Source organism: Aythya ferina (genome assembly GCF_964211825.1).
Source record: "Aythya ferina genome assembly, chromosome: 2".
In the NCBI taxonomy this organism is placed as follows: Eukaryota; Metazoa; Chordata; class Aves; order Anseriformes; family Anatidae; genus Aythya; species Aythya ferina.
In genome coordinates, this window is record NC_140297.1 from 82626926 (window position 1) to 82646015 (window position 19090).

Genomic DNA, 19090 nt, shown 5'->3' on the forward strand with positions numbered 1-19090 from the left:
GACATTCTAAAAACTCTGACACCTGTGTGAGGTCTTTGATGTTTTGTATGCTCACCAGACCAAGTTGCACAGGACAAACTACAGCCTTGGAGTCTTAGGTCCATTTAATTTATGTTAGTTTATGTGAAGAATGTACAATTATGTAGAGTGCTTCTCATTCTTCTGGATGCCATGTAAATATTGCATATTTACTAAGATTTCATTTTAAGGTGAGTAGTTAAGCATGTCTCTTGAAGAAGACATTGCTATTTCCTTCTTTCTATTTCAATCTTGAAAACCTTAAAGAAGAACTTCTTTATCTAGGCCAAGTCTTATGAACTCTTCTAAAGATTCCTCGGAAGAATCGGAGTTGTATATGTTTGCATTTTTGTGGGTGTTTGATTGTGGTGGTGGTTGTTCATTTTTTGTTGCTTTTTTTTTTTTCTAACCCCTTACCTTGAGGTAGGTTGAATCCCTAAGATTATCCCTTTCTACATTAAAACAGACTGTTAATGTAAGTGACAGATGTATTCCACATGTAGAATAGTATCATGAAGGAGAGCAGGATTGCACAAATCTGGAATAATTTTGTGATAAAGAATTAACAAAAGTCCGACATACAAATCCATTAAATGAATTTCACTAGTCTAGGTATGCTGATGTGGTTAATACTAGTGTAAAATTCCTGGAGGAGAGGTGCAAAGAAAGCTTTCTTCAGAGCACTTCAGTTAAGTGGAAATTAATAAAATCCTAACTGTAAAATGATTTGCATAGGAACTGCTACTTTTAAGAGTTTTTTATCTTCCTTGATATGTTTGTTTTGTATGTCTCCAATGTCTAAGACAGAGCAGGATTTGAAATACCATACTCTCCCCACTCAGATATTTAATGTATGTATTCAGTCTTTATAATTAAGCTTCAATTCATATTTTCCCAAATTCACATTTTCCCCTTATTTTATTACATTCTTTACACTGATAATAATTTATACTGCTCAGAAACTTTACCATATCACTTAACAGGCAAGGGGGCGTATTTTTTTCAAGACCAGCAGTATTAATTTTTTTTCAATTTTGTGTCTAAACAAATACTAAAAGTCCCCTGAATGCTGAGGTAAAACTTGAGCTCATAATTTATAAATATCACCCTGTCAAAATGGTTGGTTGTGTAATGTTCTCATCCATCCCACCAATCCTACTTTGACAGTTTTTGCTTGTTCGTGTACTGCAGACAGTTCTCAAGGAAGACAGAATTTAGCAATGCAGTCCTAACTAGCATTAGGCATACTGTAGTAAAATAGCTTTTGTGAAAGACTTGGACATGCCCTCCCTGTACATCTTAAGATAATAAATCAGCATACTTCATCTTGAACACCTTGAATTTTTGAATTTGTCCCATGTCTCTAAACAAAGAGCATAATGGAGCACGTTAAATAGTAGAGAAGCTACTGCTTTATGAAAATTTTCTTTTGAGAGTACCATTGTCATGTAGTCATGAATCCTGTACATTAGACTATGCTTTTTTGTTCTCTTAGGAATCACAGCAGTTGGCTTCCAATACTCCTTTCTCCCCAAAGACATGTTTTTTTTTACTTTCACTAATTGAAAGCCCCACTCAGAGAATCATAGAAGGGTTGAGGTGGGAAGGGACCTCTGGAGGTCACCTGGTCCAACCCTCCTGCTCAAGTGGGACTACAAGGAGCAGGATGCCCAGGACCACCTCCTTTTTTGAAAATCTCCAAGAAGGGAGACTCCACCACCTCTCAGGGCAATCTGTTCATTTTTTTCATTACCCTATGTATAGATGGAATAATAAATATATACATATAAATTAAATTTTAAGAACTGTGTGCGCATCCTAATGCAAAACAAATAAAAACAAGCAAAAAGAAACAAAACAGGAGCTTAGTTTACATTCACTTGTGCATGCCTGTGCTAAAATTAATGAACCACTAAAAATTAATTCCATCTGCATTTGCCTGTTACAGTTGCATGATGACACGATTGGGACTTTTAAAGTGGGAAGAAAAATATCATATTTCATGTGCTTGATATGCCATCACAGATTTCATGTAAAACATGAAGTACTATTTGCAATTTTGGCAAATAAAGTGCTTGATTTCCAGGGTACGTTTCTAGAGGCTAAACAGAAAATAAATGTTAATGTGTTATATATATGTGATATATGTGTGTTTTTTGTTTATTATTACACTTTTTTTTAAACTGACTTTTGCTTCAGTAAATTAGGAAGGAAGAATGCAAAGTTTGTGTTTGCATTGGGTATGAGGGTATCTTAACTATTCTTCTTGAATTTTTAAAATGATTTTAATATATATATATATTTTGTGGTACATCTTTGGTCTGTTTTAATGAGGCCTTCAGTGTGTCAAGTCAGAACTGTGATTTTTGGACTGGGTTTTACAGATATCTTTCTGATCTTCATGCGCCTGGGGACCCTGCTTGGCAGTGCATTGGTGCTCAACATCAGTGGATTCTAAAGCTCATGCACAACTGCAAGGAGAACTATGTTAAAGAACAAAAAGGCAAGGATATATTTTTTGTTGTATATACATATATATGTTTGACACTTAGGAATTTGGCATTGCCTTTTATTTGACAAGATTTAGTGTAAAAATGATACTTTTCTCCATTTAATTTTGGTAGTTTTTTACAGCATTGAATACTGAAATGTATTGTTTTCTTTATTCTTATGAAAACAAAACAGCAATTGGAATTTTATTTTTGTTTAACTTAGAACTTTTAAGCTCTTTACATGGGAAAAGCATTGAATTTCAATCATATATCTCAAGTTTACTGTCCTCTAGAAATATGTCTCGGAGGCCACATTAAATTTAGATTGTTTGAGTCTATTTCGATTTCATTTCACAGGGTATGCTGGTAGTGTATGAATATGCAGGACATAAGGGTATAGTGGAATAAATTGTAATTTCTTGATATGCAGTGAATGATGCACAGACCTGTGAGACTGGCTAAATATCCCATTTGTCCATGTTGTATTAAGAACTATACAAATACTTATTTGTGTTCTGTATGTTTTTGCCAGTATTACTCCCTGAAGAAATGCACCCTCATAGGTATTGCTTTCAGGTGTAGCAGCAACTTAGCTACTGGTAAACATAATCTATCGCATCAACGTATTTTCAAAAGGGCATAGGTGGAAAGCTATTGGCCTGTCATTTCTAGTAAAATCTGAAAACTGTATTAGAAACTGACAAGTAGTGTCTTGTTTCTCAAGGAGTCTTAGCAGGATTGCTGCTATTTCTGAAATGAGTAGATATATTGGAACCTAACTTCTCTTGGCTTCTGGGTAACACCCATGTTCAGTGTTGCTGTGTGTGTATCCCAAACCAAGTAAGGTGTTTTCTTATGAGAAGGCACAAGAATTTTACTGAGTAAAAGCTGCTGCAGATAAGTGCTGTGAAGTTGCCACAGAATGCTTAAATTTTCTTCTTTAGCAGAGGTTGCGACAACAGGTGTAGGGTTCACATGGTGCTTCACATATGACAGTATGTTTTAGCTGTAAGCATGCACAGACCATCTTTGTTCTACAACACTTTATTGAGTGCTATGGGATGAGTTGGAATGCCAGGTTGGTTTCTTGGCCTCTTGGTCAAAATTCAGAACATTTCCATAACCTCCCCATCTCCTGTCCTCCCCAGAAACCTGAGATACCCTACCTTGCAACACACCTGTAAAGGGCGACACCAGCTTGAAAAAAACGGCTGCCATTAATGATTCTAAGCTTTCTTTTTCCCTTTTCCACTGCAAAATGCCATCTCTCAGCTTCTCAGCAAGAAAAATAGGATCATAAAGACATTAAATACTTGAGAGTTTTTTGTTGTACTGGTCTGTATAATTTTGATATGCGTGCTCCAGTAAAATATTGAAAATGAGCCTAAATTCCTTGGCTTGTCTTGAAAATCTCAACCAATGTGATGTTTTTCTTGCAACGATTCTGCTTACCTCAGCCTTAATATCAAAGGGACTTTTTATGTTAACAGCTTTGTTTGGCTGACAGAAGGAGGAATTTACATAACTTGACTGCCCAGTAAATGCATGTATGAATGGTTAATATTTGCATGAAAAAAGTGGTGATATATTATGACTTCCATTAAAAAGAGCCAATCTAATTTAAATAGCTTTCTTTTTTCTTTTATATGGTCCTTGTTGATACAATTTTTGCACAGTCTGTAAAATACTCAAGTATTGATCCTGGTTGATGGAATTCCCCATTTAGTATCTAGTTGGGCAAAAGTTGCTAAACTTAGTTTCTCATTTCCATACATCTTTAATTTTAGCATACACCAGATGGGAGAAGGCAAAGAGAAAACTCAGAATTGGTATTAACTGCCAAGCAGAACAGTGCTGATTGTGATCAGAGACATGGAATTTATTTTAATATACTTTCTTTGATGTATGCTTTTCTGACAGGAAAAGTGTGCTTTTTCACTCAGATATCAAATTAGTTACGCATGATTTTGAGAAATCAAATCAACCTGAAGTCAGAAATGTTGTTTCTATGTTCATAGTTTCAGAGGGTATTTTTAAGAGAGAATAGTAATAAATTTTCAAACTGGAGTTTGAAACATTCTTCCAGAAAAGATTTTGCGTATCAAATGTTTGGAGGAAGAGGTAGGTCATAATGCTGATAGTCTCTTGAAAGTGCATTAGATGTTTTTCTAGGTTTCTCTTTTTAACAGAGATAATATGTATTGTTTCTAGCAGATGGCATATGCTAGATTATGCAAACAGAGATTACAATTCCACCTTGAATATACCAACAGTTTCTGGCAATTATTAGCCGTTTTTCTGCAGACCGTGAATCTGTGGCTTCAAACTGACTGACTCAAAACACTTGAGTGTAGTTAACTTAAATCTTTATAGCAGATTGTATCTATTTATGCATTTGTGCACGTATTTTTCAACTTTCAACTGAGTTTGTGCAAAAGTATTTTGCTGATGATTTAGTAGTTTTCAAAGCACATTAGAGCTCTGAGTTGTTAAACGTGATCCATTTTTTTACTATGTGAAATGGATTTGGAATTAGACCAAAAAAAACTTTGCTTTTCTTATCTGGAAAAGTTTTTGGTAAAAACTCTACTGACATTCCTGCTCAGAAGGTTTGTAGCTAATTGTCAAAAACCAAGCATCCTCAAATACATGTAATTTGTTTGTGGGGCCATGATGCATTTGGGAAGAGAAGGTTAACATTGTAAGTGGCTGTACTTTCAAGACTATCTGAAGCATATTTGAAGAGTGTAGTTAACTAATGTACATGCAGAGGTGATTGAAAGTGCTATCACAAAACCACAAATTAGAGATATATTTTCATACACATATATTTTATTTTTATATCTAAGTGTGAATCCTTCACACTCAGCAGCACTTCCATATGTAAAGTAAAACAAGAATAGAATAGCCTCAGTGCTTTACTATTATTAGAGATTAGCTCCTTTTTGTAAAAATACTCTGCAGTTGTATGTCCAAAGAACTGCAGAATATCACAGTATAGTACAAACTCTGATGGAGCTTGAAATATGTGGCAAATTTACAGTGCTGTAATAGTCTTGGAGTTCGCTCTTGGTCTGTGTTTCTGTGGTTAGCAGAAGTTCTTTGTGTTTCAAGTACTATCTGTTTTCAGTTAATCCTGCTTGTATTAATATTATTTCCAAAAATTGAAAGGTGTGTCAGGCTGTACTAAACTTTGGCAGATGATTTGGCAGTGTGTCTTAAAGACAGTTAACTACCAACAGCGAATTATTCAATCAGATGTCTTCTCTGATTTAAATAGGCAATTATTAATTGTAAAGCATACAGCAATCTTATCATTAGCTATTTGGTTGTGTTCATTTCAAAGGGTGCAAGTAGGATTTGAATTTTATAAAGTCCTGTGTACAAACTCCTTTATGGCAGTGCTAGCATTTTGGAGAGAATTTAATTTCCCTTGAGGAATATCTATGTATGTGTATTAACATACCATTTCCTCTCAGTCTTAAACCCTACTGGTTTGCTGATTAGTCTCAAGTTATGTGGACTTCTTTACATACTCCGATATGGCAGTTGTTACTTTCACAACTTTGCTTTCATCCTAGCTCTCTTACGCTGTATAACCATAACTGACCTTCTCATTTGTGAGGTAAATAATACAGGCAGAATCATAGAGTCCTAGAATCATTTAGGTAGGAAAAGACCTCTAAGATCATCTAGTCCAGCCTTTAACCTAGGACAGAAGATGAGAAACTGTTGAGATCCAAGCCCATAAGTTGAAAGGAAAGAGCGAATATGCATCTATGACAGCAGATTAAAATTTCTTCTGCTCAGACATATGAGAAGCCAGGACAGAGAGAGAGACTCAACAGCATAGTCAAAGCCATCATGGAAGCATTAGGCAGTACAGGGGATGCTCAGATCAGAAAACTTGAATGGTAGTGTCCTTTCATAAAGCCATCCTCCCACTTCTCTGATACTCAGAGTCTTTCATAAAAGATGCCCCTATGGACACGGGACCCATCTGCAGCTGCCTTGTGCTCTACCTCTACAATGTTGTGATGCTTGGAAATAAACAGATTTATTAACTTTTTGTTCTATATTTAATATCTGTCTTTTACTAATGGAATAGACACTTTTGTGCTCTTTTATTGTTTTTGAAACTTATTTTTTTATGGTCATGAAGTAATTTCCTGAAGCACCAATAGATTCTATTTATAGCTCTGACTGCAAAATGCTATTGCTGCCCACTGGAAGGACCTAAAGTAGGTAAAGCTAGTTTGCTGCTGTTATTTAGTATGTAGATACATGTTAGGGAGATAGAAATGTGTGAGACTAGGACAGGAAAAATATTTTTGATTACTATGAATATAAAATTTAACATAGAAAAGCACTATGCTCAGTCAAAGTAGTATTTCTAAAATGTTTCGTAAACAATACCTGAATGACAAACTTCATTGTGCTGGTATTTTGTGCCTTGTATTGGCTAGTCTGAGTTGATTCTTCTGAACTTTGAACTTAGAATTTGAAGAAGTCTGGAGGCTTTTGGACCTGCTTTCTGGATGCTATGCTGTTTCCTTCAACTAAAACTTTTAAATATTTGTATTTTTTAACTTTACTTGATAATTCCCCTACTATTAGGACATAATTTTAGATTTTTAAGTATGGTTTCTGCTTCCCAGACTTGGAGTACAGGAAACATGGGGGATATAGTGACGTAAAATGACATGAAAATAAATGTAAATAAATGAGGTTTAGTTTAAAATTTGCCTGTGGCACTGGGCAGGTAGCCAAAACGAATTAAGCAATGTAACTATTGGGGAAAGAAGCTATGGAGATTAAGACTATTTTCTGTGTGGCCAGTGGTTATTGCTTAGACTTTGAATTTGCTAGGCAGTTTTCATGATGCTATGAGCTAAGATGCATAGGGACTTTAATCAAGTTATCTTAAAAGTGACTAAACATCTTCTAACAGGCCTTTTTGAGATATAAGTAATATTAGTGCAAATAAGCTATCTGTTAATACCTTCTAGAAATTGAAATTGTAAATGGAAACACTAATGAAGTGGTGGTGTGATCTTTCTGCAACCCTTCTGGCTGCAAAATATACAGCCTCTTAACGTTCCCAAGATGGAGACAGTTCTCAATACACAAGTATACTAGTTCAGTCAGTTTCAGCAGTTCAAACTGCTAAAAAAATAGTCTTTGCAGCACTCAGAATATGGTGCAGATATCATTTAAAAAAAAAATAAAAAAATTTTTGTGCTAGATTAACAGCAGCTGTGTATAGCATGAAGGAGAGAGACGGTTACTTAGACCACATTGGTCTGTCTTCTGTGCCACACTGAGATTCTGTTCACCTTGCAATGAATGATCTATCTTTGTTAGATCAGACAGGCCAGCAAGGCTTGTGTCAAAAGGGCCTTTTCAATTTGTTATCCTAGCAGCTGGTTCTCTTCCATTGCCTTTGCTTACTGTACATCTGGAAGAAGACTTCTTACAGCTGGGAACCATTTCACGTCTAAACCACATCCCCTGTCCGTAGCAGAAATACTCTCTTGACAGCAGTCGTCAAGCAAACCCTTAATGGGTTATTAATTGAAAAAAAAAATTAATCAGTACAAAATTTGACGCTGGATTTGTTTTCCTTTAACCACCTGTATCTGTAACTTTGCTGATGTTTAGACTTTTGTTGGGAAATGGAGGGGGCATTGTTTGAATAAAAATAAAATTTTACATAAGAATCCATCCCACAGACAGTAAATACCGTGATTAAAAAGAGGCACAGGTAGTATAAAATCAAAACTGAGAAGGACCGGTATTACTGAAGATAAAAGAAACTCTTTGTGGCTTGAATTTTACCTCAGTGTCTTCCTGAGTCTTTTAAATCACTATGCAGGATACTTAGTGGAAGTGGACTGATCTCAAAGTTGCTGAAGATCTCAGTGTCCGCTGGAGCTCACGCTAGTAAAATGACATCATTTTTGTTTATGTGCCGAACTTGGAGTATTTGGCTTTTGCTTCAGTGTTTTTTGGCCTGCAGAACTGACAGTAAGGCTTACCCGTAGATTGTGATGTGAAATACTTAGAACACCACTCAAAATAAGAGTAGGCCCAATTGCCTTTTTTGTGGTAAACCAAAGAAATCATTTCATTATACATTTAGGATAACAAAGACTGACCTTAAGTTAGGAGGGGTGAGGGGGGAGTACATTTGAAAATGTATTCAGAAAATGTGCTTTCCCTAAAGTGCAGCAATTTTAATCTTTAGCACTCATCTCTTTGCTAGAAATACAACCCATTTTCATGTTGATCTTTTAAACCTGTCAGATTCCAAATAAATGTTTATGTAAAGTTAGAACAAAAAGAGTACTCAAGCAAAAGAATAAAATGCAATCATTCATTTGCTGAGCAGGTTAATTTTTAGGTAATTTCTTCTGCTTGCCTATTTTTTTTTTAATTTTTTTTTTTTTTTGCCCAGACAAATTGAAATTCTCTCTGCGGCGTCCTTGAAAGGAATCTTATCCTGGTCGTGTCAGTGCAGGCTCCAGGCACCGTGTGTTTGGTCAACAAGCAACAGTGGGTGGTCAGGCTGTAGCACAGGACAAGGGCCCGCTGTGCGCAGGAAAAAATGTTCAAAGGTGTTTAAGGGTGGTAAGGAAGTCTGCCGCCCTTCAGAGCGTCCGGAGGCTATAGATCAGCGCTCCCTCGCCATTGTAGCCTGTGAGAAAATTCGCTGCGAGATACATAATGGATGAAAGAATACAGTGACTGTATTCACCTGGTTGCACATCTGTACAGTCGTTTTCTTTCCCCCTCATGCTCATATACATGCCCTGGTTGTGCATTTAGTCTGTGTAATGACTGGCGTTTGACTTGCCATGGGGGATCACACTGAAAAACTACTCAGCCCGAGGCTGGCCACTTGTAAACATTTTTCTTTGTCGCTGCAAAAAACACTAGGCCTGCGTTATCCTCAGGTCACTCGGTATCTTTTGCAAAAAGCCTTTTATAAAGCTTCAGCGGGACATTAACGCTGAGACAGGCTGACAGAGCTGCGGCCGAGGCCTGGTGGCAGCCGGGAGGTGAGGTGGGCCTGACGCCCGCCAGGAGCCTCACTCCGCTAGGAGGCAGGGGGACACAGCAAGCAGGGCTGTGGCGCAAAGGATGGGTCTTGCACTCGGTTTTGTAATGGGTTTGAAATACAAACGTCGAGCTGCTTTTAAAAGCTTAAATCGTTGATCATGGAAAAATCGTATTTTAGGCAAATTTCACGCTAGTCATCTTTTACACTGGGGCTGCAACGTGCTACGTGCCACGAGCATGCAGACAATGATGTGCACAAAAGCTGGAGTCAAAGTGTATGTACATCAGCCATAAATACTATAGGCATATACGTACCCTATAGCAACTCTAGTGCTGATAAATTTGGAGAAAAGTGAAAACCCAAATAAAGTAAATGACCTCAAAAAGCAGCGTGCTTGTATTGTATTTTATTAAAATCCTTATTCTGGTGATATCTTACTTCACTAGGACAGGGAGGTCTGCAAAAAAAGACACTGCATTGTTTGTATTTCACACGGTATCTGAATAACCTCAGTTTTTTTCTGCATACCTTTAAAATATATGTGCAAAAAGTTGAAACCCAATAAAATATTTTAAAAAGAAAAAATTAAAGCAATTATTAAGGTCCTCAAAACTTGTTTGATCTCATGATTTCACAGTTGTAAATGTAAGAAGGATTTAATTATACTTCTTGTACTTACTTGTCATGACGAGGTAGAAGTGGAGAATGTAGTACATTTATTTTTCCTGTGTTTCCTTGGTTAAATATACACTTGGCACTGTAGTCACTGACAGATATGTTCCATGTAAATGCTGTATTTTGGGGGAAAAAAATATTTGTGTGACTTCAAAGATGCAGTATGTTTGTTAAAAAACGGATGTCTGCCAGGAATCTATTTTTCGTACCGTTTGCTTATACAATATCTAAAAAACTGTTAGCAAGGTAGAAAGTTAATTTCTTAAAAAATTGAGATTTTTGCTATGTGATATTCAGGATCTAAGAATGTAGAAATAGTATAAAATCAGATAATGAATAAGCAGTAAATTATTATTTTGGTAGTTTATTTAGTTTTATAAATATTATTGTCTACAGTTCATACTAATATTAATTCATTGTATTACATTATGCTGCTAAAATTAAGCTCATGGCTCCAGGGAGGGAATGAATTGGGACGGGAGAAAAATTGTTTGTTAAGTTTACTCCTTTTTTTTTCTTTCTTTTTTTTCTTTTCTTTTTTTTTCTCTTTTTTTTTTAAACACAAGATATATGCATTAGTATGCAGTCTTCAAGCGCTATCTTCTGGTCGGCTGCAAGCAAGATCAGCATTGCTAATGTAATCCAGATGTTTATTAGTCCTGAGGGTATATGTGCTGTTGTAGTTCCCTGCTGCTGTGTTATACTTGCTTGTAATGCTAGACAACCAATTAAGAAATTAGTTCATGTTAAACTTTCTTTTCCTGGTATGGCTGCAAACTGATGATGTGGTTTTTCTGGTGGAACAAGAGAGTATTCTTTACGTGTTTTCTGTTACTGGTGAATATATAAACCATTTGGACGACGTGGGGTTAGTATATCATCAGCAATACAGAATTTTTAGCTTTTCAGCTACCTCAGGCAAATGGCTTTAATTGAACTAATTCACATTAAGATGTTTTGGTAAGTGTGTCTGTTTTTCTTAATTCTGAGGTTTAATTGGCACTGTCATTTTTAGATACCATCTGTTTACAAGAAATTCCCCGTATTAACAAGGTGTTTGAAGGGTGAGAGCATAACTCCTACACGAAGACATCAAGGAGGGAAATTTTGGTGTATCATGCCTTTTTCTAAATGTAGTTTTTGTGGAAATAGCATTTTTATTTTTATGTATGAAATATATGTGCTTTTTAACTAGCAATGCCTGTGGCAGTTCTGATTTGTATTTTTGGGCATGTATTTATTTTCAACCAAATAAAAGGCAGATATGAATCTCAGAGACAATTTTTTGTGGAAACCAAAGAACTATGGGAGACACGTAAAAGTTCTTAAAACCTTTTATGCAATTTTCTTTTTATTTTGAGTAGAATCTCTGCAAGGTACCAAATGCATCTCATATCTTTTTTTTTTTTTTTTTATCAAAAAAGACATTGTTTTACTTTTTTCTGCACGGTTGCTGGAATGTTTTCACACAAGTTAATTATTGCAAATTTACAACATTTAAGATATGTTTTAAAAGTCAAAGGCATTTAATTCCTGAATGCAGAAGATATGTGACCTTAAACAGATCTCTGTTATATGGGCAGTTGCATAGTACATGTTCATAATTAACTATTTGTAGCATCCATACCTACTCTAAAAACTTCTGATAGCTTTATTTTTTTTCCTTTCTCGTATTTTTAGTTAATTCAGAGGGAGAAGTCTTTTCCCAAATCAACTTATAGTAGAAATTGACCATGGTGCTACTTGCCCATTGCAGCAGATTCCGTATAGCTGAAAATTCATTAATTTTCAAGGTGTAATAAATATAAGCCAGTTTTAATAAGTGGTGTAGAAGTTGAATAGTCAACATATTCATAATGCAGGCCAAATATAGTCAATTAACACAATGTATCCATTGCAGTTTTTCACTATGTAGCAAATAGATCTACATGTATTTATTTAGGTATTTTATAGTGTGAATGGTAGTAACATGAAGCAGGGAACTGACAGCTCTGTAAAGACAGTGCCTCCTTGAGGCCGCAGGAAAATCTGTTTAAAAGCCATTAAAAATTATGTGAGGAAAAACTATTTTCAAAAAGAAGCAAAAAACAGTGCTGTCATCTATTGGAAGTTTGCAGTGATTTTCACAGTGTTTAATATTGTTCTTTAAATCCTGGCTGTTGAAGTAAAGTGACTAGGTGTATCTTTACTACAACACTGGTCTGACAGAAACATAAATTCAGAAGAAACATACTTCAAGTCCTTTTTATTTTGTGTTACTCTTGTTCCTGTATACAGTCATGTTAGAATTAGTGCTCTTACTGTGTGGCTTTCCTGTTATTTTAAGTGAATGCAGGTATTGATGGAAAAGATCAAGCAATATAAACTCAAACTCCGAGATTCTCACTACAAAATTCCTTATGAATTGTGATTAATTCAAGTTCAGATGTGTTACAGCTCACTTGGCCAGTGCTGATATCCTTTTTGGTGGTTACTTTCAGAAATATATCTGTAAAGTGAGATGCATAAACCATCATTGTAGACTTCAAGAGAAATACCAGCAGCGCTTTAGTATATTTAAAAACAGAAATAAAAAATCGTCATGGTCTTCTCATTATGAAATTGTTTTCCAGAACGTTTATTAGACCCAAAGTACACATCTCCACCAAGTTAGATCATTGTTTAGGGCTTGCTTATAGTGATCTACATAGGGACAAACACTCAAAGAAAATATAATTATTTGAAAACAGTAACTGGTTCTTTGCAAAATATATTCTGTGTTTTGAACTATGTGTACGTAGGGTGTGATTTATAGACATGCACAGGAATATGGAGCAATTAGTTCACCTGCTTCACGATGGGTGGATTCTTACTACCTGAATTCTGTGTAGGTCAAGCATCTAAGAAGTAGTAGAATACTCTGCCCTTTACTGCTTCAGTTGGAGACACAAGAAGCCTTTGCAGTTGAAAAGTATATTCAGTCATATGCCAGCGTGTGTCACGTCATTAATGGTATAAATACGTATTTATCCATGGCTTTCAAGCAAATAATTGTAGGGTCTTAATTGTAAAAGCTGAGAAATACAGACCAAAGAACATTTTTCACGTGATAAGTGGTTTTGGGTTTGTTGTGGGTGTCAATAGCCGTGTTTTTGAATAGCATTTGTGTGGATGAACAAACAGTCTAAATAAGATTAAGAATGTTTTTGATAGATAACTTTAGTCTTGTATCACTTCCAAACTAATTCTGAATCCATATGCATTTTCATGTCAATTGATGTGCAAAATCATTATTACTACTCTTTTTCCCCCTCCATAGGCACCTCATTGATCCACAGCCCAATGTTAGACCTGGACAGTGACATGCGTCCATCTCCAATTGGCCACCTCAGTCAAACTGCTTCATTGAAAAGAGGCAGCAGTTTTCAGTCTGGCCGTGATGATGGTAGGCATCTGTTTTGTTTGGAAACACAAATCTGTAATTCTCTATATCCAGTGTGCTGCGCAGTCAGAAAAACAAACAGAAACCTAGATTCTGTGTGTTTATTGTTTTGGTTTGTTGGTAGACAGCAAATCTCTCCAGTCACCATTACTAACATTATGTGCTGCTATAGATTATCTTAGATCTCTGTGAAGACAAAGTCTTAGAGGTGAATTTTGAAACTTCACTCAAATGTTGTTTTTTGTTTGTTTGTTTTGTTTTGTTTTGTTTTGTTTTTTGTTTTTAATGTTAGGAACTGTGTTCTTTCTTCTTGTGTATTACCGTTGCTTATCAAGGGGGTCTTCTGTTTCTTGTGTGTGTTTTTTTTTGTTTGTTTGTTTGCTTTTTTTTCCAGAAGTAAAAAGCAGTTCATAACTAAAATCTTTGTAATTTTTTTTCCACAGTATCAGATTTTTTTCCCCCCTTTACATAACCACCTACTTTCCCATTGCTGTTGTTACATCTTTTGTGTGCGTTTGAGACAGATCTTGTATTTTGCTCCTCCTGTGACTTCATATATCCAGTTCTGGGTCCCTTATTTTCTGAACCTAGAAGGAGAAACAAAAGTGTATGACTTAGCTTGAGCAGTGTGTCCACAACCAACAGAACCCTTGTGTGTCAAGAGTGTCTTCAGTGCACCTTGTCCAAACAACAGGAGTCTTTTAATAGTAAAATCACAGGAGTCAGAAAACATGCATTTCACAGGAGAGGTCATTTCTTACCAAGCTGCTTGAAACTTTGAAGCATAAGTTTTGACATAAATGCTTTAATAGTTTTATTTCAGAAAGTTCAGCATTCACACCAGTTGGGGGTGTGATATTTTGTTTTGTTTAGTTCTTGAAGCTATGCAGAAAGCAGTTTTTTATGAAGAACTTTCTGGCTTTGTTCTGCTTTGATGTTGCTCTTCTCCCAACTCTGTGGGCTTACTTGAAAAAACATCTATAAATATCTGATCTTTTCGAGCACAAAGAAGAATGAAGGGAATCTCTCAAGAGCATAGTGAAGAATAATGAAAGAATTGTACATTCTTGTGGTGCCACAGTGTAACTTTACAAGTGAGAAAATTAAATTACTTTGTGATTTGAAACTGAACGTTTGTATTTCAAAATATATGTGTATACTGAGTAATTGCATTACTGTATTGCTGTTAACTTTGTCCTTTCTCAGCCCAGAGCCTGGTATTTACAGACCAAAACAGTGAAGTGCTGATTGTTCTGTGCCACCATTAATACAAGTTCTTGGTTTCTATGTAGTACTTGCATGTTTTGAAGTGGTTTCTGCAACACTATCAATACACATGCCAGACAATGTATCAAAGCAGCATAGTTAGTCCAGTTTCTTTTTTTTTTTTTTTCCTTTATTTAATTTCTTTAGCATTTCTCTCGACTTAAATAGTTACATTTAGTGAAGGCAATTTCAGTTTCATTGATTATATTTGTCTTCAGATCCTTGGTTATGGATTCATAACCTTTCACAACCTGGAAAAGACGTGTCTTCAGCAAGTTTTTCAGATTCCGTAACCAGCAGTTCAAACCAAATTTCAAAGGAAAATTGGAGGATCAGAACACCACAATACCTTAGGAGTCTAATCCAGCACAAACCCTAGAGTCTGAATGAGTTGCCTCTGACTTAAGTTCATTGCTACCTAGGTGCTCGTGCCCAGTGCATGCTTAGGAAGAGCTGAGGGCTTTGCTGTCTTGCTGTTCTCAGAGCGGAGATCCAAAGCAAATAAATAATTTATGATACCTGTGCACAAGATGCCATTCCAAATATGCCATTATGTACTTACTCTCTTTTCAGGCAGCATGTACACCCTTTTATTTTTCAGAAAATTTGAGGAATGGCATAGTTTTTTGGTTTCATTTGGTTTTACTCCACAATGTAATTGACAGTCATTGTACATGACTTTTTTTTTTGAACAAATTGCTTTGAATTTGAAACTGCAGTATTCAAATACAATTCAGCTCTGGCTAGAGTGCATGTTTGCAAGAATGTTTGAACAAGAAATCTAGTTTCATCTAGTTTCATCACTAGGATGTTATAGCACAGATTATAATAGAATAAATAGAATGAAAGAAAATGTTTCATCAAATTTTAAGAAAATCTTTAATATAGATTGGAGCTTTCTCTAGCAACGAAGTCCAAATATGCTGTTACTTATGGCCTGAATGTCCTTTTGCCGTGATATGCGGTAACTTACTCTAAGAAGTATCTGCTGTCTGTAGACTCGAGACTAAGACAGCCTCTGAAATAGGCCTGAAGTATTCTTCCTGGAAGGAAAGAGTACCATACGTAAAGTAAATTTTGTGTTTATAGTTAGGAACAGACATCCCTGGTCATAACCTTAGGTTGGCACTGGAGCTTTTGGCAAAGATGATCTGGTTTCCAGGAGAAATTAAAATCTTCTGGTTAGAAGTTGGTTTGTTGGCATTACAGAGCCTCTGTTGCTATAGCAGTGTTGGCCCGGCTTCCAGGCACAGTCACAGCCAATGTTAGTAAGAAGGCTTTTTCTGCTACTGGGTCTAGACCAGTTCTCTGACTGTCATAAACTAAGCTGGCAAAAGCGCAGCTCTGACATCTGTGTGTCCACGGTACAAGTTTTGCTGTTTGAACTTCAGTGTTTTTGTGCTTCTTAACGGGAACAGCGCTATGAGTTGAGTGTTACACTTCAGTTATGTCAGAGTCTCTCTCTAAAGAGTCTCTCTAAATTTGGGCTTCCAGTGTGATTTTGGGTTCTTGAATACTCACCCACAGTCTCTAGACTTTTTCGCTGTGATGAAAAAGAATGCTTTGGTTAGTGGAGATGTTTATCCACCCAGTAAACAAGTGGACCAATACTTGACCTGCACCTCTAGTGATGGATGCTGCTGAAGGCATGCTGTGCTTCAAGGAGATTCAAAACCAGATACTAACACGATAAAATAGTGAGGCTCTGGTAATGTGTGCTGGTTACCTAATTTTGAACAAAACAGGTTACCACCTATTTTGGCCTAAATGGTGAACTCCTATGGATGGATGATATTCTCTGGCAGGTTAAAGGCAAAAAAAAAATAATCTGCATTTCCAGAGTTATGTAGGGTAATATCATGTTTTTAATTTTTTTGTTTATAAAAGATCACAGTTTGTTTAAAAAATAATAACAACAGCAAAAAATAATAAAAAAAAAAACTCTTTAAATGGTCTTTTCCAAAATCTGTTTATTTTCCCAACATTCTAAAGTAGACTTTAGTTAATAAGGTGAAATAAAACAGTCTTTTAGCATGTAAGAATTGCCTGTATATCCTGGTTTGCTAAAAACATCATTATCAAGAAAGGTTCTGTGGAGAAGGTGGATTTACAGAAATATTTCAGTTTCCTTTGGTTTTCATATTAATCTGCACTTTTCTTCTGCCCATTTTCAGCTTTCTCTACTTTCCTTCTGACAGTCTCTTTTGCCCATTTGATAGGAAACTGAGAAATGTTATCTGCTGCCAAAATGTAAGCTATTTTGTTTTAATAGCCAGTGCAGCAGGGCTGTAAGTAGGTTGGTGAAGTGAGAGATGTGGCAGTGTTATATGATAATTCTGATTGTGTTCTTCATCCAAGACTCTCAGTATATACTTAGTGCTACGTTTATTAAGTTTGAACAACAGTATTGGAATCTTCCCTGTTTTCCAGAGAAAAGATTTTACCAAACAAATGGAAATGAAGATGAGAGGTTGGCAACTTTCCTCAGGCCACAATGGAAAATTCTTTGAGCTAGAAATAAAGCAGATCTTCCCATTCCCATTGTTTACCTTTACCAAACCCGTCCTAGCAGCCCTAATTCTTTAGCATCACCACCTCATCATCTGAAACTTCGAAGGTCTTGATTGCTTTTATGATACCGTAACGTTTAGTGGTTTGAAGACAGAAGACCAGTTGAATGGATTGTTTGGTGAATTGTCTGTACATTCTGTCATAGTGCTGGCACCTTGTAAGCATATGAGAAAATAAGAAAGAACTTGCATGTGTACCAGTTATTCACATATATATGGACCAGGCTGTTAAATTTTTCCACTCCTACCTGAAAGGTTTTATATCCATACTGTATAATCATTTGTGTAATACAAGGCAACAGCAAACCTATTTTATTATTTTATCTATTTTATTATTAATGCAAATTTTTTTTATTTTTTGCTCCCCCTCTCCCCCCTCCCCCCTTTATTTTTCCCCCTTTTTAGCCTGGCGATACAAAGCACCTCAGCAAGTTGTGTTTGTTGAAAAGTTGACAAAACTTGTTGTGAGTCAGCTGCCCAACTTCTGGAAGCTCTGGATTTCTTATGTGAATGGAAGTTTATTCAGTGAGGTATGGATTCTTGTATATAAATGACTTCTAAATAACAAAGTTCCATAATAATTAGGTTTGAAGTGTTATATTTCACTGGAAGACGTGACTGGATTTTTTTTAATCTGAGGGGTTTATAAAACAATTGTAAACTTTTACACATTTGAGAGATGCTACCTTTGGTCTATTACAAATGGTGACATGTAGCTTGTCTGGTAATACTAGCGTATAGAAGTGAGGTTCTTTATTTTTAAAAGAATAAAAGCATACACTGGAATTACTTAGAATTCTGCCTGTGTGTGTGTTCCAGATGCTGGAGTCAACATCTGTGTAGTTTCACCTCTTGATTGTAGGTCACCAGCTGCCCTTCTTCGGTGATCTTGAAGAAATAGCAAATTGGCCGAAGGATAGAGATATATAAGAGACAAAGTCATAGAGGAAAAAAAAAAAAGCTTCATTTCTTTGGAACGGAAGTACTCATTTCTTGAGCTTTAAGAATTTGGAAGTGAAGATAGGTTCAACACCAGAGTTGTAAAATGACCAAGACGAGCAGTGTACACAGAAATGCTACAGGGAGTCTAGTCTGAAAGTAGTCAGCTGCAGTCACCTGTGTTCCTAGTCTTTGCTGAAGTGATCTGTTTTCTACAAATTCTGTAAATAGAATGTTGATACTACAACATGCAGAAAGTATTAAACAAATGAAAAAAAAGTAACAATTCATGCCATCATGTGCCATTTCTATGTGCACACTATTAACACATTTGAAAAGGACGCATTTCATAATTAACTTGGTATGGGTAGTATACCGTTTACCATCATAATCACTAACAGATGAATATAATACCTTTTGTTTTTGTGTTGTTGTTAAAAGTTGGTCACAGAATATGTTTTATAGAGAGTTTGCTTCTGGTCTTCAAGCTGTGCTGTTCTTTCTCCAGAAGGAGATCTGTAGTGATGGGATATTCCCGAGGTGCGAATCTGACAAAGACAAACACATGATTTAAGCACAGTGAGAGGTAGTACTCTGTTCCATCAACAGATTACAAGGCACTAATTCACACTTAATCACTGCAAAG

The 19090-nt window shown here is 36.0% G+C and overlaps 1 protein-coding gene across 3 annotated transcripts in view; it reads left to right on the forward strand.

The window, feature by feature from the left end:
* Positions 1-19090, forward strand: part of EXOC2 (exocyst complex component 2) — a 153811-nt gene that overhangs the window by 73532 nt on the left and 61189 nt on the right. For all 3 annotated transcript variants that reach the window (XM_084509813.1, XM_084509814.1, XM_084509815.1), the window contains exons 11-13: positions 2403-2521; positions 13547-13672; positions 17911-18035. In XM_084509813.1, coding sequence (XP_084365939.1) covers positions 2403-2521; positions 13547-13672; positions 17911-18035 — 370 coding nt within the window. The remainder of the gene's footprint in view (positions 1-2402; positions 2522-13546; positions 13673-17910; positions 18036-19090) is intronic.